Below are 20551 nucleotides of genomic sequence, written 5' to 3' on the forward strand. Positions count from 1 at the left end.
AATTTTTTAAAATAAATATTTATATAGATTAAAGATCCATAAAAAACAAAAAAGCAACTATTTCAACAATTTTAAAATTACTGAAGGTAAAAATACCCTGTGGACAAGCACACTTAGGTTCATCGTAACAAACTTCACAGGCTGATCAAACACTGAAGCCTCTTTGTACTTTAACCTGGGCTTCTTGGCAAGAAGCCCAGTCAGTAGGCATTTTTTTGTTTGTTTGTTTCTCAAACGTAGATCAATTTGTTAGTAGGTAGTGGTCTTTTTCATCTCTATCAATATTTATGTCAAAAGAATATTATAAGCTTGAAATATATATTGCTTAAGATTTTTAATTTTGGTCTGCTTTAAATCAATCAACATTTTAAAATCAATTTACTCTTTTGTATTTTGCCTAGTTTTGTTTTAAACTCACTCCTAATATTTAAGAGTATAGACCATATGCAAAGTGTTCCTATCTGGTTAAGGTGATAAATACTAGAACGTTCACATGCTAGAGTTGAAATGTCAGACAACAATCCAACCAAAGGCAAGCTGAAGAAAATAACATCTGTAAGGAAGTGATGGCATTTAGCCAACTCTACGTTAATCTGGATAGTATAGTGAGAATACTGTTATCTTCATCATAGGCTTTGACCAGACCTGCCCCATAGACAAAATTGTCCCAGAATAGTTATGTCATCATAATAACTGTGGATCAGAGAGAGTAATTATAGATATCATTTTCGTTGATGGCATGGGTTCTCTAATCGTAAACATTGAATTCTACATTGTCAGCAGGACAGATGAGTAAAAAATAACAGTGATAAACACTCTCTATTTACCTCAAAACCCAGGCATCTCTGCACCAACTCTAGGCACAGTTTTGATATGATTTGGTCTGCAATGGCACCCACTTTCGTTCTTCAGTTGTATGCCTTCTGCACAGGCCAGGTGCAGTGTATGCAGACGATGATGCTACACGTACTTCCTCCTTTTCTAGTCCTACTCATTTTTCTTTTTTTTTTTTTTTGAGACAGAGTCTCACTCTGTTGCCCAGGCTAGAGTGCTGTGGCGTCAGCCTAGCTCACAGCAACCTCAAACTCCTGGGCTCAAGCGATCCTCCTGCCTCAGCCTTCCGAGTAGCTGGGACTATAGGCATGCGCCACCATGCCCGGCTAATTTTATATATATATATTTTTAGTTGTTCAGCTAATTTCTTTCTATTTTTTTTAGTAGAGATGGGGGGTCTCGCTCTTGCTCAGGCTGGTCTCGAACTCCTGAGCTCGAACGGTCCGCTCGCCTCGGCCTCCCAGAGTGCTAGGATTACAGGCGTGAGCCACCATGCCCGGCCCCTACTCATTTTTCAATCTTACTTTCCAGCCTTGGCCAAGGCGGAGAACTTACAAAGCTCTCTCACGATAAAAGAGCAGAAAGGACAGTAAAGCTTACCAGCTTCGACTTTCTGCCCTGAACTGTCTAGATGACAAATTTACTGTGGCTCCAAGTTTGTTCCAAGATTTTTCTGAGTCTTTTTTTTTTTTAAAGATTCAAACCCTAGAATCACAAAATAATGAAGAATAAAATAAACAGTGACCTAATAAACATAATTTTGCATTCTAAAGATTGAAAACTTTAACGTTATGTTGGTAAAAGCTTGCTTTGTATTAGCTTTCAGTGGATTAAGTAGGAAGATACAATTTGAAGAAGTTATACTTTATTTCTGTTTTAGATACTTCAGATTAAACATTTTTGATTATTTTTAGATGAAATATTTCAATCTTATACAGATATTTTAGCATTTAGATATTTAGTAATATTTTAGATTAAAATTTTCTAAACTAACTGCTATTTCTATGCAACATTTTAGATGAAAACTCTGCAAAATGGTAGCTACCTAGACTTTATCAGGTAATTTATTATATCTTACTCATTTGGATTTTAATGTTTTAGTCTAAATTTTTGCTTTACACATGGGAGGGTGCAATTGCAGTTGGAAAGTTTTATGGAGCATGAAAATTCTGGCCTTGAGGGATTTCTTTTCCTGCTAAATATAGTTTGCTTACTCAGTTCTTGTTTTTACAGTGGTAGAGTGACTGTTCAAATATATGAATATAATAGACCCTCAAGTTAGTTTAAAAATTACAGTTTGGACATGTCATTGCATTTTTAATAATAAAGCTAACTGAGAAATGTCAAAGGAAATAAGGACTTAATTGAATGGATGAAACATGTTATCAAACTTGTATCATTATAGAACATCTCTTCCGGTCTTCTTGCTTTTTCCTTTCTTCTTCCCTCAAATTTACCAAATAGATAATAAAAGATTAAAAATAAATCCATCTGAACTCTGCCTTTTCCTGAAGTTAACTCCATTATAGCAATTCATTCTTTTTTTAGGTGACAGAAATCTAGGCAATACCTACTTATTCCTGTTTGTTAATAATCTTGGAAAGACTCATGGTGCTTTTGTCTGAGTAAATATTTGGACTTCTTTTGGTTTTCGTCTCTGATTTAGTTCCCAATCTGCAGTGGAAAGTATATTTTTCACTTTCAGAAAGAGAATAAGCATGTTTTGGATAACTTGAATTAAGAATTGGACTGCGGAGTTCCTAGAAGACACCCAATGGCTATCAGTTGCCAACAGACTTACGTATCCACCAGAGAAGGTCTTTCTGGAGACAGTGCCTGGAACATTAAAACCACTGGACTTCAGTGAATCCTTCATGTTCTCCGTGGCATCAGACTTTATGTCTGTCTCATGTTTTTTCTATCATAAATACAAGTTGAATACTTCCCTACAGTTCTTAGGATGTTAGGATATGTCATTTTTGGACTGTAACTTCCTGTATACTCAAACCATTAACTTTTTCTAGAATATCTGCCCTGCTTTTATTTTATTTTTGTGTAAATCACAGTTTACAAGTACATTTATCTATATTAAGACTTTCAGATAAGAATGGATCATATTTAAATATAACACCATGGGTACCAAATCTTGGCTTGCCATTTACGCATTCCAAAAATAATTTTTCTCTTTCTGAAACATACAAACTAGAGGCATCAGAACAAGAAATAGAACTAGAAGGCATTAAAGTTTCTGTGATAAAATGGCAAATTCCATCGAGGTTTTTTTTAAAAAAAACAACAATGTTTTCTGCAGCGGGCTCTCTGGACTTTCAGAGAATTAATTTTCCAGTCTAGAGAGGATGCGTGTCCGAGCTTGTTTGATGTTGTTATGTGTGTACAGATGGACAAGTAATGTCACAATGCTGTAAATCATGCTTAAAACGACTTTTCAATCCGGTTTGGCCAGTTTGAAATTTTAGTTTTCCTTAGATTTGTAGCTTATAAAATGCTTTAGTTTGTGTTATCTCAATTAACTCTTATAACAACCTGGTGAGATCACAGAATAGCTAAGAGGCTCGAACCACAGAGACTACAAAATTGTCCACATTATTTCATTTAGATCTAGCTTCCTATCTTCAGTTAGGAAGAACTCAAGTTTTCTGATTCTTATTTCATTCTCTTTCCACAATACCATGCTGCCAGGATAGCTTGGGTTGGGGTCCCGAACGATGCATTCCTTAGACAACAGGAAGCTCTTTCAAACAGGGCTCCATGATTTTATCACGAGTCTTAGAGGAGTACTTAACAACACTGAAAGTAAACATTGCACTTCACAAACTTGTTCTGCAGCAAGAATGTGGCTTGAAGAAGTCTCTGGAAAAGACCGAAACTGGCCAAGAGGTTTCACATGTCAAGTTAAGCCCCTAGCAGTGTATATACTGAAGAGAGAACACTTGCTCTTTGTTTGCTTTTTAAATTTCCAATAGTCTCACTTAAATTCTTAAGTTAAAATACCTTGCAGACTCGAATGTTCATAGCAGCACAATTCACAATTGCAAAGATCTGGAAACAACCCAAGTGCCCATCAATACGTGAGTGGATTAATAAAATGTGGTATATGTATACCATGGAGTACTATTCAGCTTTAAGAAACAATGGTGATCTAGCACCTCTTGTATTCTCCTGGATAGAGCTAGAACACATTCTACTAAGTGAAGTATCCCAAGAATGGAAAAACAAGCACCACATGTACTCACCAGCAAATTGGTTTCACTGATCAACACCTAAGTGCACATATAGGAATAACATTCATCGGGCATCGGGCAGATGGGAGGGGGGAGCAGGGGATGGGTATATACAAACATAATGAGTGTGATGCGCACCGTCTGGGGGATGGACAGGCTTGAAGCTCTGACTGGGGTGGGGAGGGGAGACGAGGGCAACATACGTAACGTAAACATTTGTATCCCCATAATATGCAGAAATAAAAAAAAATAAAGTTTTATTGGGACACAGCCAAAAAAAGAAAATACCTTGCAGATTAGATAAACGAGTGGTATCCCCGGCAAATGAATAAATAAATAAACATTGCAAATAGTGCCTGCGTTAGTTATCACTTTTTAGTTTTCAATTTTTCGTATTTTACTCTAAGTAGAGACACTGGAGTTAGGAGGTGTGGGTCCCCGGTGCTAAGGGGTTGAGAACCCATAGGAGAAGTTTCTTGTCGTAGTTTCATTTCGTAAGTTTGTCTAAGGCCAGCCTTTGTACTAAGTTCGTATCTTGAAAACAGAATTTTTAATCATTCTCACACGATTACATCTCCCAGCGGCTTGATCTCAATCAGGCTGGGGGAGTCTGAGCCTCAGAGCTGGCGGCGTGGGGACAAGGGACGCTCCCTTCCATGGAGAACAGCTTGGGCCTGCTCTTCAGCCGGCCCAAAGACGGGCATGTTCAGGATTCACGGGGGTGGGGGGGAGGTGGGGGGGAGGTGGAGGGGGGAGTTGGATGTTTTTTGTGGCTTTTTTTTTTTTTTTAATAAATCTGTGCTATTTTTATTAGCTTTCTCTGATAAAGCAGCATGCCAGTCAGACGCATGGGGCCTTCCTGTCTGCTGCTCAGGACTCCCCAGTGGGGCCCAAAGAGACACATCAGCTGATGCTTATTCTCCCTGTCCCTGTTTTAGAGACCACCCAAACTTACCATCAGCTACGTTTTGATGGCTTTTTATTCCTTTAATTATAAAAGGAAGGCATGCCTTTCGAAAAACTCAAATACCACGGAAGGATGTAAAGGAAAAGCACACATGTCTGCATTCTTCTCTCTAGAGAAAGGTGTTATTCTCCCCCTTGGTATCCCCCACCTCAGACCTACTCCTGAGAAGGAAAAGTTTGTGAGCAGCCTGGTGCATAGTCCCCTGACCTTTGTCAACGTGAGTGCAAACACACACACACACACACACACACACAAGACACTCTGCTTCTTACTTTTTTCATGAATTTTATTCAACATCTTTCCATATTAGTACACATAAATTTTCCCCAAATCCTAAGAATGGCTTGAGCAATGTATGCATCTGAAGCACAGGAGCCGTGGCCGAGAAACGCCGGGGGAGCTGAGCTGAGAGCCGGCACGAGGGCCGGGATGCTGGTCCCGAGAGAAAGGATGAAGAAGAAGAAGAAGAAGACCGGCCAGTATAATTCCCTTTCGTCCACTCAGCCAAATCAAAGTCAGGAGGGCGTTGTCCTGGAAACACTGATCGGGGTTCATCTTGCGGTGGTGACACGGGAAGAGGCAGGTTTGGGGTCTGTCCGGTCTACGTGTGTCACTTGACCAGGCCACTCACCTCCCCCGAGCTTTCTTCTCCTTTCCCCAAAAACGACCGGATCAGACTTGACGTTATCTGTGGTTCTTCCCTTTTCTGATTAGTGCCTTAATTTCCTGAAACAAACCTCAAGGATTTCGTCAGGTATAAAGTAGTTTTTGTTCCAAGATCTCCTTGGTTGTTCTTGTGCTTTTCCCATTGGCACTTTGCTGGGCCCCTTAGATAAGCCACATTGTCGCCCCAATTCAGTTTATGTTAATCCCTACATTCTGCTTTACAGTTGATAGGAGTTTTCACACCCCTTATCCCATCTGGTTTTCAGGTATTCAGTGATGTAAATTGAGCAGGTATTATGTTAACCCCTATTTTAAAGATTAGAAATTAAGTTCAGAAAGGCCTTAAAAGAAATCTGATTCCCACCTATATTGTCTCTGGCATCGATAGCTGAATAGACATACATGATGCGGATAGAATCATTATCTTGCTCTTATTTGGGAATTTTAGGTGTGGTGTATTTGTAATAATAAGGAATGAATGTTATATAAAACGAGAAAAAGGCGATTTGTATTCATGGAGGAGATTTTTTTTTTTAATCACAGATGATCATAAGGAATATTTGGAACATCACTAGATGAAGACATCTTTGGCCCAGTGGAACTTTGGGACTTTTCCTGATCCTGCCAGATCCTGCCTTTCTGCCCCAGGCTCTCCAGTTCTAAGAAATCTCTGGCAGTCTTCCTGGCTCTCTCGGGCCTCTTGGGGCTCTTTAGTTTGCATTTCCGCACCTTGGAATGTGCTTCCCCTCCTTTGTCTTTCTGTCAAACTTCTACTTACTCTTTAAGCTCAAGGGTTACCTGCTCTGTGAATTATTTGCCTGCTATCCTCTGCGGACACAGGTGCTCCCATCTGGCGCCACCGCGACCCCTCTAATCTTAACCTTCTTAAAGTAAAACAAGGTGTATCCTTTTCACTCTTGCATTCCTAGACAGCACGGACTGTGATGCAAACGCTAAAAATACTTATTAGTGAATAAATTAATTTCACTGAAAAGTATCAGGTTGAAATTTTTACAAAATCTTAGTTTGAATTTTAATGTAATTTGTTGCAGGAACTTTCTCCTTTCCTTATTAGTACTCAATATTTTCATTTTTAAATTGAAATGATTACCAAATTACAGAAAAGTTGCAAGCATTGTAAAAAGACCCTTCTTTCCCCTTCTGATTCGTTTGAGAGTAAGTTGCTGATCCACGGAGCACGATGATGCCCCATTATCAAGGAATAATTTAATACGTATTTCTTACATTCTTTGACCATTCCCTTGCTTGCAGGTAGGTACAACAAGATATTCCAGGTTCTTCTTGTTCGTGTTCTTGGCCTGCCCAGTCCTGGAATCAGCCCCTTTTCTGAAGCGCCCTGGTTCCACGTAGCGGAGAAGAGTATTGAGAAGCTGAGCTCCGTGCGCTGGTTATGCTCATCGCTACTAGGGTGTCGTGGTCCTCAGGCCCCCTCAGTGGACAGAGCCACAGATCAGCTATAGCTACATTTACATCTATCTGTTTCTATGCCGGAAACCACGAATTGACGCTGATCTCTCCAATTTCAACCCAAGACCATAGGGTTCATTCTAATTTTCTCTTTCTCCATATTTGCAACTTCCTTTTCTGACAGTGAGAAAACTGGCTACTCTAACCTTTAATATATTTACTTATTTAATACATCTCCTATGTATAATGAATGTATTTCTGCTGCCACCTCCTTCCCCACTGATCCCTTCCTTATCTTCTTTGAGTTCGATACCCCACGCCAGGCTGCCTTCTTCACTGCATAGAGCCTGACACCTCCTGCTACTGCTCTTGAGGGACATGCCCCACCCCCCGCCACTTGCCCATCTCTGACATTCTGTGCATGGTCACCAATGAGCATGGATGCCTTTATCACCTTTATCACTTTGACTTTCCACCCTGGCTCGCTCTCTCTGTCTTCCCTGGACTACCCGTGGATGCCTCCACTCTCTGCTCGGGCTCTGACCCCCACACCAGGCCACTGCTCTGCGTGGATACCTCCCCTTCCGCCTTGGGCTCTGACAGATCATGCTGCGAAGGACGCTCCTCTCACCATACTTGGGCTCTGATATCCCGTGCTGGGGTGCACGCACACACTCTTACGCTATTAGGGATGCATCCTCTGATTTTCCACGTCCCTTCCCCAATCTGGACACCTTCATGACCCTGCTCGGGCCCTTACTTCCTGTCCTACATTTCCCTTTTCCCCTTGTTCAAGCTCCAACATCCCTCTTTGGGCCACTGTGGCCCCTCCACACAGATCTTATCGTGCTATGCTCCATCTCATGGCTTTGGGATTAGAAGGCAAGGAAGAGAAGCGAAGGGGAAGAAGAGAAAAGGATATGCCATCTTTGAGGTTTTCTTTTTAGCCCTTCCACAGGGAAATGCATGCACGAAAAGGTTCAGAAGAGTTGAATTTGCTCCTTATTTGCAATAGTAACAAAAGATTTGGACTAAGAAAATTTGAAGCTATTAGAAAAAGCAAGATTTTGAAGTTAACCGTCCTTTCCACCGGGGAATTGAAATCTTACTTATCTAGAAGGTGTTTAACGTTTTGTTCTGACAGATGCCTTCTAAATTAGACATTTATAAATAAGAAGGCTGGAATGGATACTTCTATCCCAATTACCTTGTTTTATAGATGAGAGAATTGATCTTGGTCAGGGCAAATGACTTTCCCAGCTTTCCCTGGTGGCTGAGTCAGAAATAGAAAGGACCTTTTTCAACACTCTGGCCAGTCTTCTTGCTATGCTACCCTCATTATTATCATTTAAAACCATTTGGCCTTTAAAGCAAATTTCCAAGAAAAGTATGTTTTATATATTATACCTTATATTTTAAATTGGAAATCTTTTTCTTCAGTGATTGTAGATGCCATAGAATGCCATATTTTGGGCCTTAAAACATTATTCAAGTACAGGTTGAGTATCCTTTGTCCAAAATGTTTAGGACCCGAATTTTTTTTAATTTCATATTTTTTCAGATTTTGGAATATTTGCATATACATACTGAGATGTCTTCAGTATGAGACCCAAGTCTAAATACAAAATTCATTTATGTTTCATATATACCTTATATGCCTAGGCTGAAGGTAATTTTTACAGTATTTTTAATAATTTTGTGCACTTGTCAAATGAGGTCACATGTGGAATTTTCCACTTGCGGCGTCATGTCGGCACACAAAAAGTTTCGAATTTTGGAGTATTCTGGATTTTCAGATTTTTGGATTAAAGATGCTCTACCTATAGTGTTTTGGTGATTACAGTTTACTGGAGTGGAAGAGTTAGAAATTAGCCTTACCTATTTGGTAGTTAGTAACTTGAAATTTTCTGAATGCTTCTCCATAGTTGCATGCTTGCGTTGTGCTGACCGTACTTGGTAAAGCTGGCAAGCAGGATGATTATTTTACTGTGTTTTGTCTTGTGGGGTTGATGGGCTGGCAAAATGTATGTACATAAACATAAATGACTAATAAATTATATTTAAAAAAAATCCACAATATAAAACTTGTATTATTTAAAAATTCAATACTTTATTAACAAATTTAGTTGCAGACAAGCTGCAAATAAACAACTTACTGGGTATAGATGAGCCATTTAAAGGGTTCACTAATTTCCAAAAACCACCATGAGTCACGGAGGTCTAAAGGAAAAATGGCCAACAAATTATATTTTAAAATCAAGTAAAAAGCTCGAAGAGTCTCACAAGCTAAGTGATTTAAGAGCACAACTGTGACATCAACTTACTTCTGGCCCCAGGTGAAATACTTGCCCTTTTAGCATCAATGCAATTCTGTAAATTATCATGGACAAATGGACAGATTTTGTAATTGGGTGGAACGCACGACGAAGACTATCTCCCTTGCAGGCAGAAATCCTTCCGCCATGTACCTGTAAGGGGTCGCCCAGGATCTGTTGATCTGCATCACTTGCAGTCGCAGAGAAGTCACTATTTCCCAAAGGAGCCTTCCCTGCAGATACTTCTAATTCTGCAGAAAACTCTTCCCTTCGGTGACTTTGCCCTGTTACTGCTGCCCTCTGTCCTCCGGAGTCACACAGACACAGGTGAATGCCCTTCCAGGCGACAGCCCTTCAGTTACATCCACCTAGATCCCGATCCGCCTGGAGTTTCCTCTGCCTGCCTCTTCCACAGTCACGTCACCGAGTTTCTCTCAGGAGATGAAGTTTCTTTTCCCTTCCCATCTCCTTGCCCTCGTCTAGACTTAGTGTTTCTTTTTAAAATGTGCTGTTTAGGAGACTGGGCACTGTCCTGATGAAAGGCAAGACTGAAACCCCGAGTTCTGCTGAGCGTCGCATCGAACGGTGAAGCCCGGTTTCATTTATTTCATTCCCGGACAATTACATCCGCCAGACACAACCTTTGCCCCAAACACTGCTCTTTGCGCAGACCTGTTGACCTCACACCTAAGTCAGCTTTTCTTGAACCCCAATCTGTGCAAACAAACATTCCTCTGATCAGCGGATATCCCATCAGGAAGGGCCGGCTCGGGCAGTGCTGGCGCAGCGAGCCCGCCACCGCTCCGGTTTTGATTTCCTCTTTCTTCTCTGATTTTAAAAGTGAGACAAAAAAAGCAATTCCTGTTAATCACCGAGACAATGCAAAGCGCTCCCGACTCCACTCCAGGAAGCTGGTTCTTCGAGGCAACAAAGACGTGGGCCACTGAGACCAGAGGGGCGCTGGGGACCGCGGCATGGAGGTGGCACCAGGTAGCGCTGGGCCGGGGGCGGGGGCTCAGGCGGGGCGGCGGCCACCACGTGCCGCGGGGGCGGGGACAGGCCTCCCCGCCCGATGCGTAAAGCGCGCGGCGGACCTGCCGGCGGCGGAGAGGGAGCGCCGGCCCCCGCCGAGCCCCGCGGACGCGCGCAGAGACAGCGGAGGTGAGAGGCCAGCGAGTCCTCCGCGCGTCCCTCCGACTCGCCCGGCCCGAGAAGAGACGGGAGGGGGCTCCGTTCCAGCGCCCGAACCGCGGGACTCCAGGGGAGCCGGTTCCGCCGCTCCGGGGACCGCGCGGGCCCCGTCCAGGCGCGGCGGGGAGAGGCGGCGGCACCCGCGGCCGGTGCGGTTTCGCGCTCTGGGCGCTGCGCCCGGCGGGAGCGCGTGTCTACACCGCGAACCCGGCCCCGCGGCCGTCGGCTGGCGGCCTTTCTCTCTGACCCGCTTTGTCCCTTTATCTCAGGCTCTCCAGGAGGCCCGGCGCCCACCCTGCCCGTCGCTGCCCGGGCTGCGCGGCCCCTTCCATGACCCGCAGGGCGCGGGCGGCGGCTCTCTCGGAGGCGGCGGAGAACTAGCGCGGCCGCGCGCAGCCGACTGGACCCGCGCCCGGGCACGACGCCTCTCCTCGCGGGCGCCCCGGCCAGGATGGCCCCGCGCCGGGCGCTGGCCGCGCTGCTGCTGCTGCTGGCGGCCGCGGGGCTCGGAGCGGCGGCGGCGGGGCCCGCGCGCGCCTTCAGCGAGGACGTGCTGAGCCTGTTCGGCGCGAACCGCAGCCTGTCGGCCGCGCAGCTCGGGCAACTGCTGCGGCAGCTGGGAGCCGCCCCCCGCGCGGGCGCCGCGGAGCCGGGCGCGCTGCACTTCAACCAGGTAGGGCGGCGGCGGTCCGTGCGGGGGCGGCGCGGGGGGAGGGTTCCGCCCGTCGCGGAGCGGGCGGCGGCGGCTGGTGGCGGCGCTCGGCTCCCGCCGGGTCGCGCCGGGCTGAAGGGCTCGTTCTGCCCAGGGACTGGGCAGCCGGAAATCGCGGCTTTGTGCCCGAAGACCTGGGAGGTCAGACGCCGTAGTCGCAGGATTTCGCAGACGCGCGCGGCGCGCCCGCAGCTCCCGCGCTCCGGCAGGCCGAGGCGGGAAGGATCGCTTGAGGCTGGGAGTGGAGGCCGGCCCGGGCGGCGTAGCGAGACCTCGTCTCTCCGAAAATTGAAGGCTTAGTGGGGCGCGATGGGGGCCCCTGTCGTCCTGGGCACTCGGGAGGCTGAGCGAGGAGGACGGCCGGAGCCCGGGAGGGGGAGGCTGCGGCGACGCGGTGAGCCGAGATCGCACCGCTGCCCTCCGGCCCGGGCGACAGAGCGGTCCTCGGCCTTATTTAAAAAAAAAAAGTTTTCGTACTAGTCGAGGGCGGGAAGCCACTTTAAAAGACGCTTTTTAGATGGGAATGACGTACTTAAATCGTCCCCAAAAGACAACTGCTTACACACTTCCTATAAAGTTAGCAAGGCAGAAGACACCACATGCCACTCTCCTTAGCAGCTGCCCGGGGTACCCGCTGCCGTTGCAGCCCCGGCTCCTGTGTGCGCTGCACGAGGAGTCTAGAGCCGAAGGCCCACCGTGAAGATGGGCAAGTGGGGCCTTGAGGCCAGGGTCACGATTTGATGATCGGCTGGTGGCAGCCTGGGTTTAGAGTGCTAGTTCTTCGTCATCTGTCAGCTCAAGCGTGTGATGCTAATATTCATTCGGAATAAAAAGGTGCGTTTTTCGGTACATACACACAGTGTCATCCGGGTGTATCCAGGCATTTGGTAGTACCTTGGGTTTAAGGACAGCCTTGAACTCTCTGGGAGCAGTTAAAGATCATACCTGTTGGGAAACATAAAAGTAAAATCATTCCTAATTATTTCTATAATAAATATTGTATGTTTGGGTAGTTCTTAAAATTGTGAAGTAGGTGAAGAGTGCTTTCTGCATTGTCCCCAAACCCCCCCTCCCTTTCAAACATTCAGTTAACTCAGTGCTTTTTATTTTCTCTTCTGTTCCTGTCGCATTGACAGTTGCCAACTGCTGTTGGATAGCAGAATGCAGTATTTTCCTTATTGTCTGTCACTTTTCGGTGATGTTAGTTTGTTACAAAAATTTTTTGTGGTCCAAGATGTTTGGGAAATGCTCCACTCTTGGAAATTTGGCATTTCCTAATGAATCTGACCTTAGTTAACAGTTCGGGACACTTTAATCAGATAAATTCCTTGTTAATAACATTATAGACAGATTGATATTCTTTTTGTTAGAAATATCTTGCTTCCTTTAAAGTACACGGTACTCAAGAATAAGTAGAATTTTCTGATGCCATGGGATATCAGAGGGGGTCTCTCTTTGACCTAGAAGGGTTTTGTGGTCCCTTTATACATGTTCTTTAGTAAACTGTCTATGGTTCTAGTTCTGGCCATGGTATCATATTGGGTTAATGTCTGAGAAAAATGTTGGAAAAAGTGATATGCATGGGCATATTATGTTGATATTTTAGAAAATAAAGCAAATAACTTAAGTGTTTCCTGGCTAGTTGCATTCTTTTCTTTTCAAGTAGGGGAAACAGCTGAGCTGACTGCAGTATTTCCAGTTAGGTATGGTCGTGTACTTGGAAGGAAGCTTAAGATCTTGTCTTGAAGCCGCGTATCTGGGGCCCACACACTATTTTGACTTAAATGATCTCCTTATCTTTCAGTGTCCGGAGGTGTTGATGAATTTTAAAGGGGCAAAAGACCCCACAAATCACCCTGTTGAGGACACTGGAAAATATGCCTAAATTATTTAGCAGAACAGGTTAAGTTTACTAGCAATATGATTCTCAGTTTATTAGCAGGTAGTATGTCTCAACAAGTAAATTATATGTATGTTGACACCTTGTTTCTCATTCTCGTGTTTGCGTTTTTAACTACCCTCATTATGGCTTTTGTGGGCATCAAAAAGGGACAGGAAGAAGCCCATAATTAGCTTGGGCACAAAGGGAAGCCAAGGAAAATTTACGACTTAATCAGGCCCAGCAAACATCTGTTTGATGTTCTAAAAAGTCCAAATGAAAACAACAATTGTCGGTTAAATGATGACAAATGAATTGCCAATCCAGAAGAATCCATTAATTTGCTGGCAATTGATGGACTTGAGTCAAGGCATTCGTATATGCTCCAGCATGACATCATCTAATTTGGGGTAAATTTTAGGGCCATTAATGACTCCTTAGCTTAAAGAATTGCAACAGTCAGTTAACTTCTGTAACGGAGTAGAGTAAACCATCTATTGTGTCTGGGTCTATTGTCAGAAACTTGATTTTATGACTTTGAAAAAGGCCGAGAAGATTCTGTGGGCCAGGAATTTATTGACTCTTTTACAAGATTCATCTACAAGTGACATTGTTCCTTTGGATGAGGGCGGTGGTATTTATTAAGTCAGCTTCTCTCAGGTAATAGACTAGGGAACTCCGGAAGCTTGCTAGACAATTTTGGAAGGTTTTCTAATATTTTTTTCAGTAAATTAAATTAACTTGTTGCTTTGGGGTACCAAAGTGACCTGAGTTCAAACTGGAGACACTAGAACAATTCCATTTATTGTTTTGCTTCTTATGGTCACTGAGGCTACAAAGAGTTAGGTAGCAGCAGCAACCTAAACAATGAAGGGTAGGGAACCCTTTTAGCCAGATGGGTCCCTGGGGTCTTGTTTCTGGTGTAAGTCTATGTGATGTATCAAAGTGAGTTCCCGGAACACACAGGGAAGCCCCAAATGTCTGAATATCCCCGGGTTATTAATCTGGGGGATTAAGAATTGCTTCAGAGCTGCCTTTTGTTTGTTCAGATGTTCCTTTCTCATTCTCCAAATGTCCCTTTTCCTTCATTTCTTCTTCTCAGACACCTTACATCCAAATTCTTATGTGAAGACACTGGTTAAACAGCCCGATAAAAGGGAAGATTCGATTCCTGAAATTATCACACTAAGCTGTTGGAAATGCCTCCATCCAGATGGGCAGTCTCCCAGGCAGGGTCTTTGGGGTACGGCAGTGTGGGAGGGGTACGGCAGGTTGGAGTTGGGGAGACCTTTGTCCCACACTGTCACCAGCCTGGCACTTTTGCTTCTGCCTCCAAGTCTGGATGTGTCTTGCAGCCCATCTCCTGCGTCATCTGTTTTTCTGCTCACATTCCTGCTGTCACCTAGTTGTTGGAACCCTGTTTTTAACCTCTTTCAATTCGTATTTAGTCTTCCAGTAGCAATACTCTTTTCTTTCAAATGCCTTGGTAAACGGTGTCTTAGCTGGTAAATTCTAAACCGTGAACCTGGCATTCAAGGCCTCCGCCACCTGTCCAGACCTAGCACCCACTAAACGAAACTATTCCTTCTTCTATGCCTTCCCGCCACTCCGTTGCTCAACCACCTCTTGGCTCATTCTCTTCCCTGCTTTGAATCGCCCCATCAAAATCTGCTTTTTAAAAAGCCGAGTTAAACTCTGCTGTGTATCCATTCTGGGGCATCGTGGCTGCAATGGTTCACTGATTTCTCTACTGTTTGAATTTCTGAAATATTTTTAATTAACTTTAATTCACTTAACTATTTACATGTTCAACAGACATTTCGAGTGACTACTACACTCTAATGAGAGTGGCTGTTTGAAAGTACAAATCTGATCAGATCTCTCATCTTACTGAAACAATTCAACACTTTCAATGTGGCTTTCAAGCCCTTTTATTTATCTGGTCCCTGTGTATTTCTTAGGCCTTGTCATTGGCCACAGGTCTAGTCTTAATGGGCAGCCTAGAGTGCCTGGTTTTCCACACACACTGGCTTATGTAGACATTACGGAGTAGCCTTTCTTTATCTGAGTTTAGTAGGAGTCCTTTTTATGTGATCCTGTATTAATTTGTGCCTGTGCAATCATAACATACTATATATTGCAATCATATTATAATATTTAAATAATTTTATATTTATTACAGTTTTCTGTTTACATGGCTGTAACCCCTGCCACCTCCAATAGATTTTAAGCAAATCGAAGGGAATGGCCTGACTCATTTCTCTAGGGACTAGCACAGTGCCTGTTTCATAGCATGTGTTTGTTAGAAATATTTTGAATAAATGAGTGAAGATCGTTGAAGATGAGTGATATAATCTGGGTCCTTGCACGATTTTATAGTTTATTGGAGGAAACACAACACGTGCACACATAACCATAATGCGCGTTAGCATGATACAAGTCTAATTGGAATTGCAAACAAAAGCGTGATCAGAACCTGTGTTTTCAGAAAATTAATCTGACGTGGGAGCGTGGAATTGGAGCGGGTCAGGATGGGAGCTAGGGAGGCAGCGGCAGTGGATTGCGTGAGATGTAATGACCACTTGAATCTGCACATAGTCAGAAGGCAATAGAAAGGCTCTGCCTCCGGGATCCTTCTGGACTAGCAGGCATGGATGAAGAGTATGAAAAGGGCCCTAAAGTTAAACATTTTCTACTTCAGTCTTTTGCCCGTAGTGGTAATTGAACTATTGTTACATCTTTTCCTTCATTATCATCCTCACCAGAGGGAGAGGGAGTGAGGAGACTCTTGGCCAGTATCAGTGGGGGGCCAGGCTGGTGGTGTGCACCAAGCAGAAGGGGTGTGTCTGTGTGTGGTCACCGTGCGCCGCGTGTGGCCATCTCTCGCACTTTCCCTGGGCGGGGGTAGTGATGGATTAGAGGAGGCAGTTTCTGGGAAGCACTGACCATGGACAGAAGAGATAAAGACTATTTGTTCTTCTTTTTTTTTTTTTGGCCTTTATGTGCTGAGAAATAGTGGCGGTCAACCTGCTAGGAATGCTTTCTGACTTGCTTGCGCAGGTGAGAAGCCGGAAGGGTGAGGTTGTACTTGGACCTCTTGTCAAATATCCTCCAAGACAATGGCCCCATTTTGATCTATTTTCGCACTCTTACATAAGTTGATTATGTACAGTGTGTTGACTGCGTTTCAAGGTTTTGGGAAGGGACATTCATAATTCATTTGACTGTGATGTCAAGAGCTTAGTTTGCCTTGATGCCAGGTGTGATTTGGAACCATTTGGGAAAATACTTTTCATTCTTTCCATATCTAACTCCCCAAATTGTATCTTTACTCACTTTCCTAGGAGTCACATGGACCCTTTTGTACATAACATAAATAATTATGGCTGGAGTTTATTAGTCTTTTACTATGTGACATAGCTCTTTTACCCAATTTATTTGTATGCTCACATTTCAGACACAACAATCGTATGATAAAGGTACTGTTATTATCTTCGTTTTACACATAAGGAAAATTTGGCACAGAGAGGTTAAGTAATGGGACCAGTGTCACGCAGTAAGTGGTAGAACCCCAGGCTACAGTGCGTTTTTTGAGTTACAGTCTACATCGTACTTTCTCTAGCCAGAGCGACCATTGCCTCAGATTTTGAACTGTGGACAAAAGTTATTAATCATTGGTCACTTATCTGGCTCCATTGCTAAGTCAACATTAAGGAACTAGCCAGGGCGACAGAGGCTACAGTGATGACGACTGGGCCTTGTCCTCAGAGACCTTATAATATAATTAGGAAATGAGATGGGGACTTGTGGAAAGTAAGTGTGCAAGGCAAGACTGCAGGAGTCAAGCAACCGCCAACGCTGACATTGTAAGACGTTTCAGAAGGCCACACAGGATTAACTGTCAAGCGCATACTAGAAAGCATATGCTACTAGTTTAAAAGGGTGGGGGATCCTTTTGGGGTGGAAATGCCTCCTGGACGAGTTGCAGCTGAGTCAGTTCTGCGTATCTGGTTTGGTTTTTAAAATATTTATTGATTGAATATCTGCTTGTAGCAAACGCGTCTATGGATTTTAATCAAAGCGAGTTAAAAATGAATTCTCTTATAGAGAATGAAATTTCCTTTCATTCTTTCATATATGATGAATTTTTCTCAGGGACAATATTTTGAGCAACAATAGCACTTTCTTCTACGGATAGACTTCGGGTATGAGAGAAATACCTATGTCCAGTGTGAAAACTTTCTGTCGACCTTTCACTTTGACTCTACTCTTTCTTCCCGCAGTTTAGAGTGGGAATCTTCCTCTGTCTTGCCGCCGAAGCAGCTGCGTGCCTGACTGCACACCTCGGGAGAAAGTGGTTTGTGCGCAGGGGTTGGGGAATGAGTCGAAACAAGCAGGGAGGAGAAGGTGAGCAGAATCGCTCGTTCTAACTGTAGCCAGGACATTGCTTCTAGGTGGGGGTTTTTGAGTTTTCTCACATAGTCATCAGAGGGGAGGGGTACACTTCTTTCCTTAATTGGGATAGATTTTTATTTCTCTCTAGGGATGATCAAAGTGGAGTAGCCGGGTGGGAGATTCGCAGCTGTTACGCTTTCCGTAGTTCACACCCATCGTGGGATACCGAGGGGCAGGGACTTAGTTTCCTCGTCATAAAAATCCATTGCTTTCCACTGTGACTGTACTTTAATGGTGTTTTCTTTAAATTTGATGTACTTCTGAGTCCTCTATGTTATCAATTTCTTTTGGTGGTAGTAGGGGTGAGGAGAGAAAAAGAAGAATCTAAGTAGGAATGGAAGATAAGGGCGGAAGTTGAGAAGGATCAACATTCCTTAGGGACTACAAAAGCAACCCCCAATGAAGGCAGCTTCACGTGGTTGGTGATAAGAGTTTGCAAGTTATTTGTATTCAGAGCGGCGTTTCCTCAAGGGATGCACGCATTACTAAGTGCAAACAGCTAATATTAGGATCATTTACAATGCAACTTATTTTTTTTTTTAAAAAGAGCGTTGCTAATCTAAGCAGGTTTTCAGAGTTTTCTCATTTCTAACTTTATATAACAGTAGGCTCCTGTTTGTAATTGAAACTAATTAATTTATTCTTAAACTATTCCCAGTTGCCTGTTTCAAATGGGTTAGTTTTGAGATTTATTTTATAAAGAAATGAAACTGTCATCGCATTACCTTTGTGATGCTGGGATTTGGGAGCGTAGAAAACCTTCAGAATGGACCCTTGTTTAATCGGGTTTCTGTCTCCTTCCAAAGATCCCCTGTTGTTTTTCTTGGCCTGAAGTTTAAGGAGAACAAAAACAAAAATCTGTGAGTCTGGATCAAAGGTGAACCAGAAATGTAGCATTATGCCTTCCAACTCCAACTATTTAACACCTTGCCTTTTTTTTTTTTTAATAACCGAGTAGTTAGAGAAGAAAATCAAGTGAGCATTGATAAGGCCTCTAGGCTTTAGTTCTGTGAATCTAGTTAAAAAATAATCCATAATTGTTATCGATTTATTTGGTGGGCTTCTTGGATTTGTAACCATTTTAGAGAATACAGCATAATGGTTAACAATTTGGCCTCCGGAGTCAGAAAGACTCGGACTGAGATTCTAATTTTGTTGCTTACTCGCTGGGAAATCACAGGCAAGTGACTTAACCTCTTTCCGTAATCCTTAGTTTTCACATCTGCGAATCGAAAAAAAATGATCCTTAGTTTTCACATCTGCGAATTGAAAAAAAATGACCCTAAGTCATAGGATGGTCGTTGGACTAAAAAATAAGAACAGTGACAGCTACTGAGCGTTAACTGTATTTTAGGCACTTACTTAGTGTGTCATGTGTACTAACACAATAAAAATATAAGATTTTTTTTTTCATGACCTCTGTTACTTTCAGTAATAAATAATAATAAAAGACAATGCTTGTAGAATACTGAGGATCATGCCTGGCTCCAATTATGTGTTCGATACATAGTTATTGTCATCGTACTACTATGTTACTTGATATAGCTACATTATCCTTAATAAAATTGTCTCATTGAAGACCTGAGCACCTAAGGGTGAGTCAACTTACAGAGGAAAGCTATAAAAAGGCAGCAAGGATGATGAAAGAAAAAGCTCAGTGAGAAATAAGTCAGTGCAGTGACTTGGATTCCAGTCTAGCTTTCCTGGTGACTCTGACTCTGAGAAAGGCTCTCACTATTCGCCTCCACTTCCCTTTCATCAAACTCTGCTAATACATTTCTGAAAATGCGAACCTTGGGTGTACAGACTAATAAAATAATTTGATTATTTCAATATGCATCGAAATTATTCCCTCCCCTCCAGAGGACTTCTGAGGCTATATTTAGGAGTTAGTTGGCTCTGTTTTATCATTTTTGTCCAAAATGGGCAGCGCTACTGAAATGTCAATCGTTGGGAGTCCGTATAAAACTTCCAGAAATTGATAGAATTGTGGTTTTAAATTTTGCTCTACTTCTCAGTCTATATGGGCCCCTGTATAGGTTTTGCAAGCCGAAGAATCCAGAACCCTCCATGTTTAGCTGAACCTTGCTATTTGGAAGCAGGTCAGAGAACAGAAGGCATTTTGGTCTCGCTGGGAGAAGTGAGAGATGTATCTCTCCAGGGGACAGGGAAAGAGGAAGGCAGCTCAAGCTTCAGAGAAAGGGTGCAGTAAAGTCAGCAGGCCCATTCTGAGTCGGGTCACAGGTCCTGCTTTATTATATAACCGTGGATCACACCTGCCATGAAGCACGCAGACCCTTTGGCTACAGGGCGCATGCTGCTGACGGCCCCAGGTCGTTGAGCTTCTATGTGCAATCCTCATGCTCTACAGTTTTCCTGAAGCAGAGTTACCAGAATTTAGGTACATTCTTTGGTTACTTCACCTGCACACCTTAGTGTGAAAAGCTAGACGCTGGCTCTGTCCTTAGTCTTGGGAGGAATGCGATTTAAGTAAATACCGTGGGCAGGGCCTTCGCTGTGGCGGAGAACGGGTCCTGTCCTAACAGGAGTGATAGCTAAAGTTACGGGGTGCTTCCCGGACGCCAGGCATTGTGCTCAGCGCTTCCTGATACACCGTCTGGCTAATCCTCCTGATCCCGTGGGGCAGATACTCCCGTCACTCCCTCGGGGAAACCCAGCTTCAGGGAGGTTAAAGAACTCGCTCTAAGTCACGCAGCTCCCAAGCGGCAGGGGAAGGCTTCTACGCCAGGGCCACTGGCCTTCGGAACAGACGCTCCTTCCCACCGTCGCCTCTCCTGCTGAGGAACGTCATCCCGCGGAGGGGCAGCCTTGTTTTCCAAAGAGCCAGGTGCCTCCTGTGTC

The 20551-nt window shown here is 43.8% G+C and overlaps 1 protein-coding gene across 2 annotated transcripts in view; it reads left to right on the plus strand.

Annotated features, from left to right (window-relative positions):
• Nucleotides 1–10406: 10406 nt before the first annotated feature.
• Nucleotides 10407–20551, plus strand: part of SLC39A8 (solute carrier family 39 (zinc transporter), member 8) — a 73883-nt gene continuing 63738 nt past the window's right edge. Inside the window, exons 1-2 of one of the 2 annotated variants that reach the window (XM_012655383.1) lie at nt 10407–10442; nt 10913–11316. In XM_012655383.1, coding sequence (XP_012510837.1) covers nt 11095–11316 — 222 coding nt within the window. In that variant the 5' untranslated portion in view covers nt 10407–10442; nt 10913–11094. Of the gene's footprint in view, nt 10443–10569; nt 10614–10912; nt 11317–20551 lie in introns of those variants that run through there. The other variant, XM_012655382.1, reaches the window with a different exon arrangement.

Source organism: Propithecus coquereli, unplaced genomic scaffold (assembly GCF_000956105.1).
Source record: "Propithecus coquereli isolate 6110/MARCELLA unplaced genomic scaffold, Pcoq_1.0 Scaffold475, whole genome shotgun sequence".
In the NCBI taxonomy this organism is placed as follows: domain Eukaryota; kingdom Metazoa; phylum Chordata; class Mammalia; order Primates; family Indriidae; genus Propithecus; species Propithecus coquereli.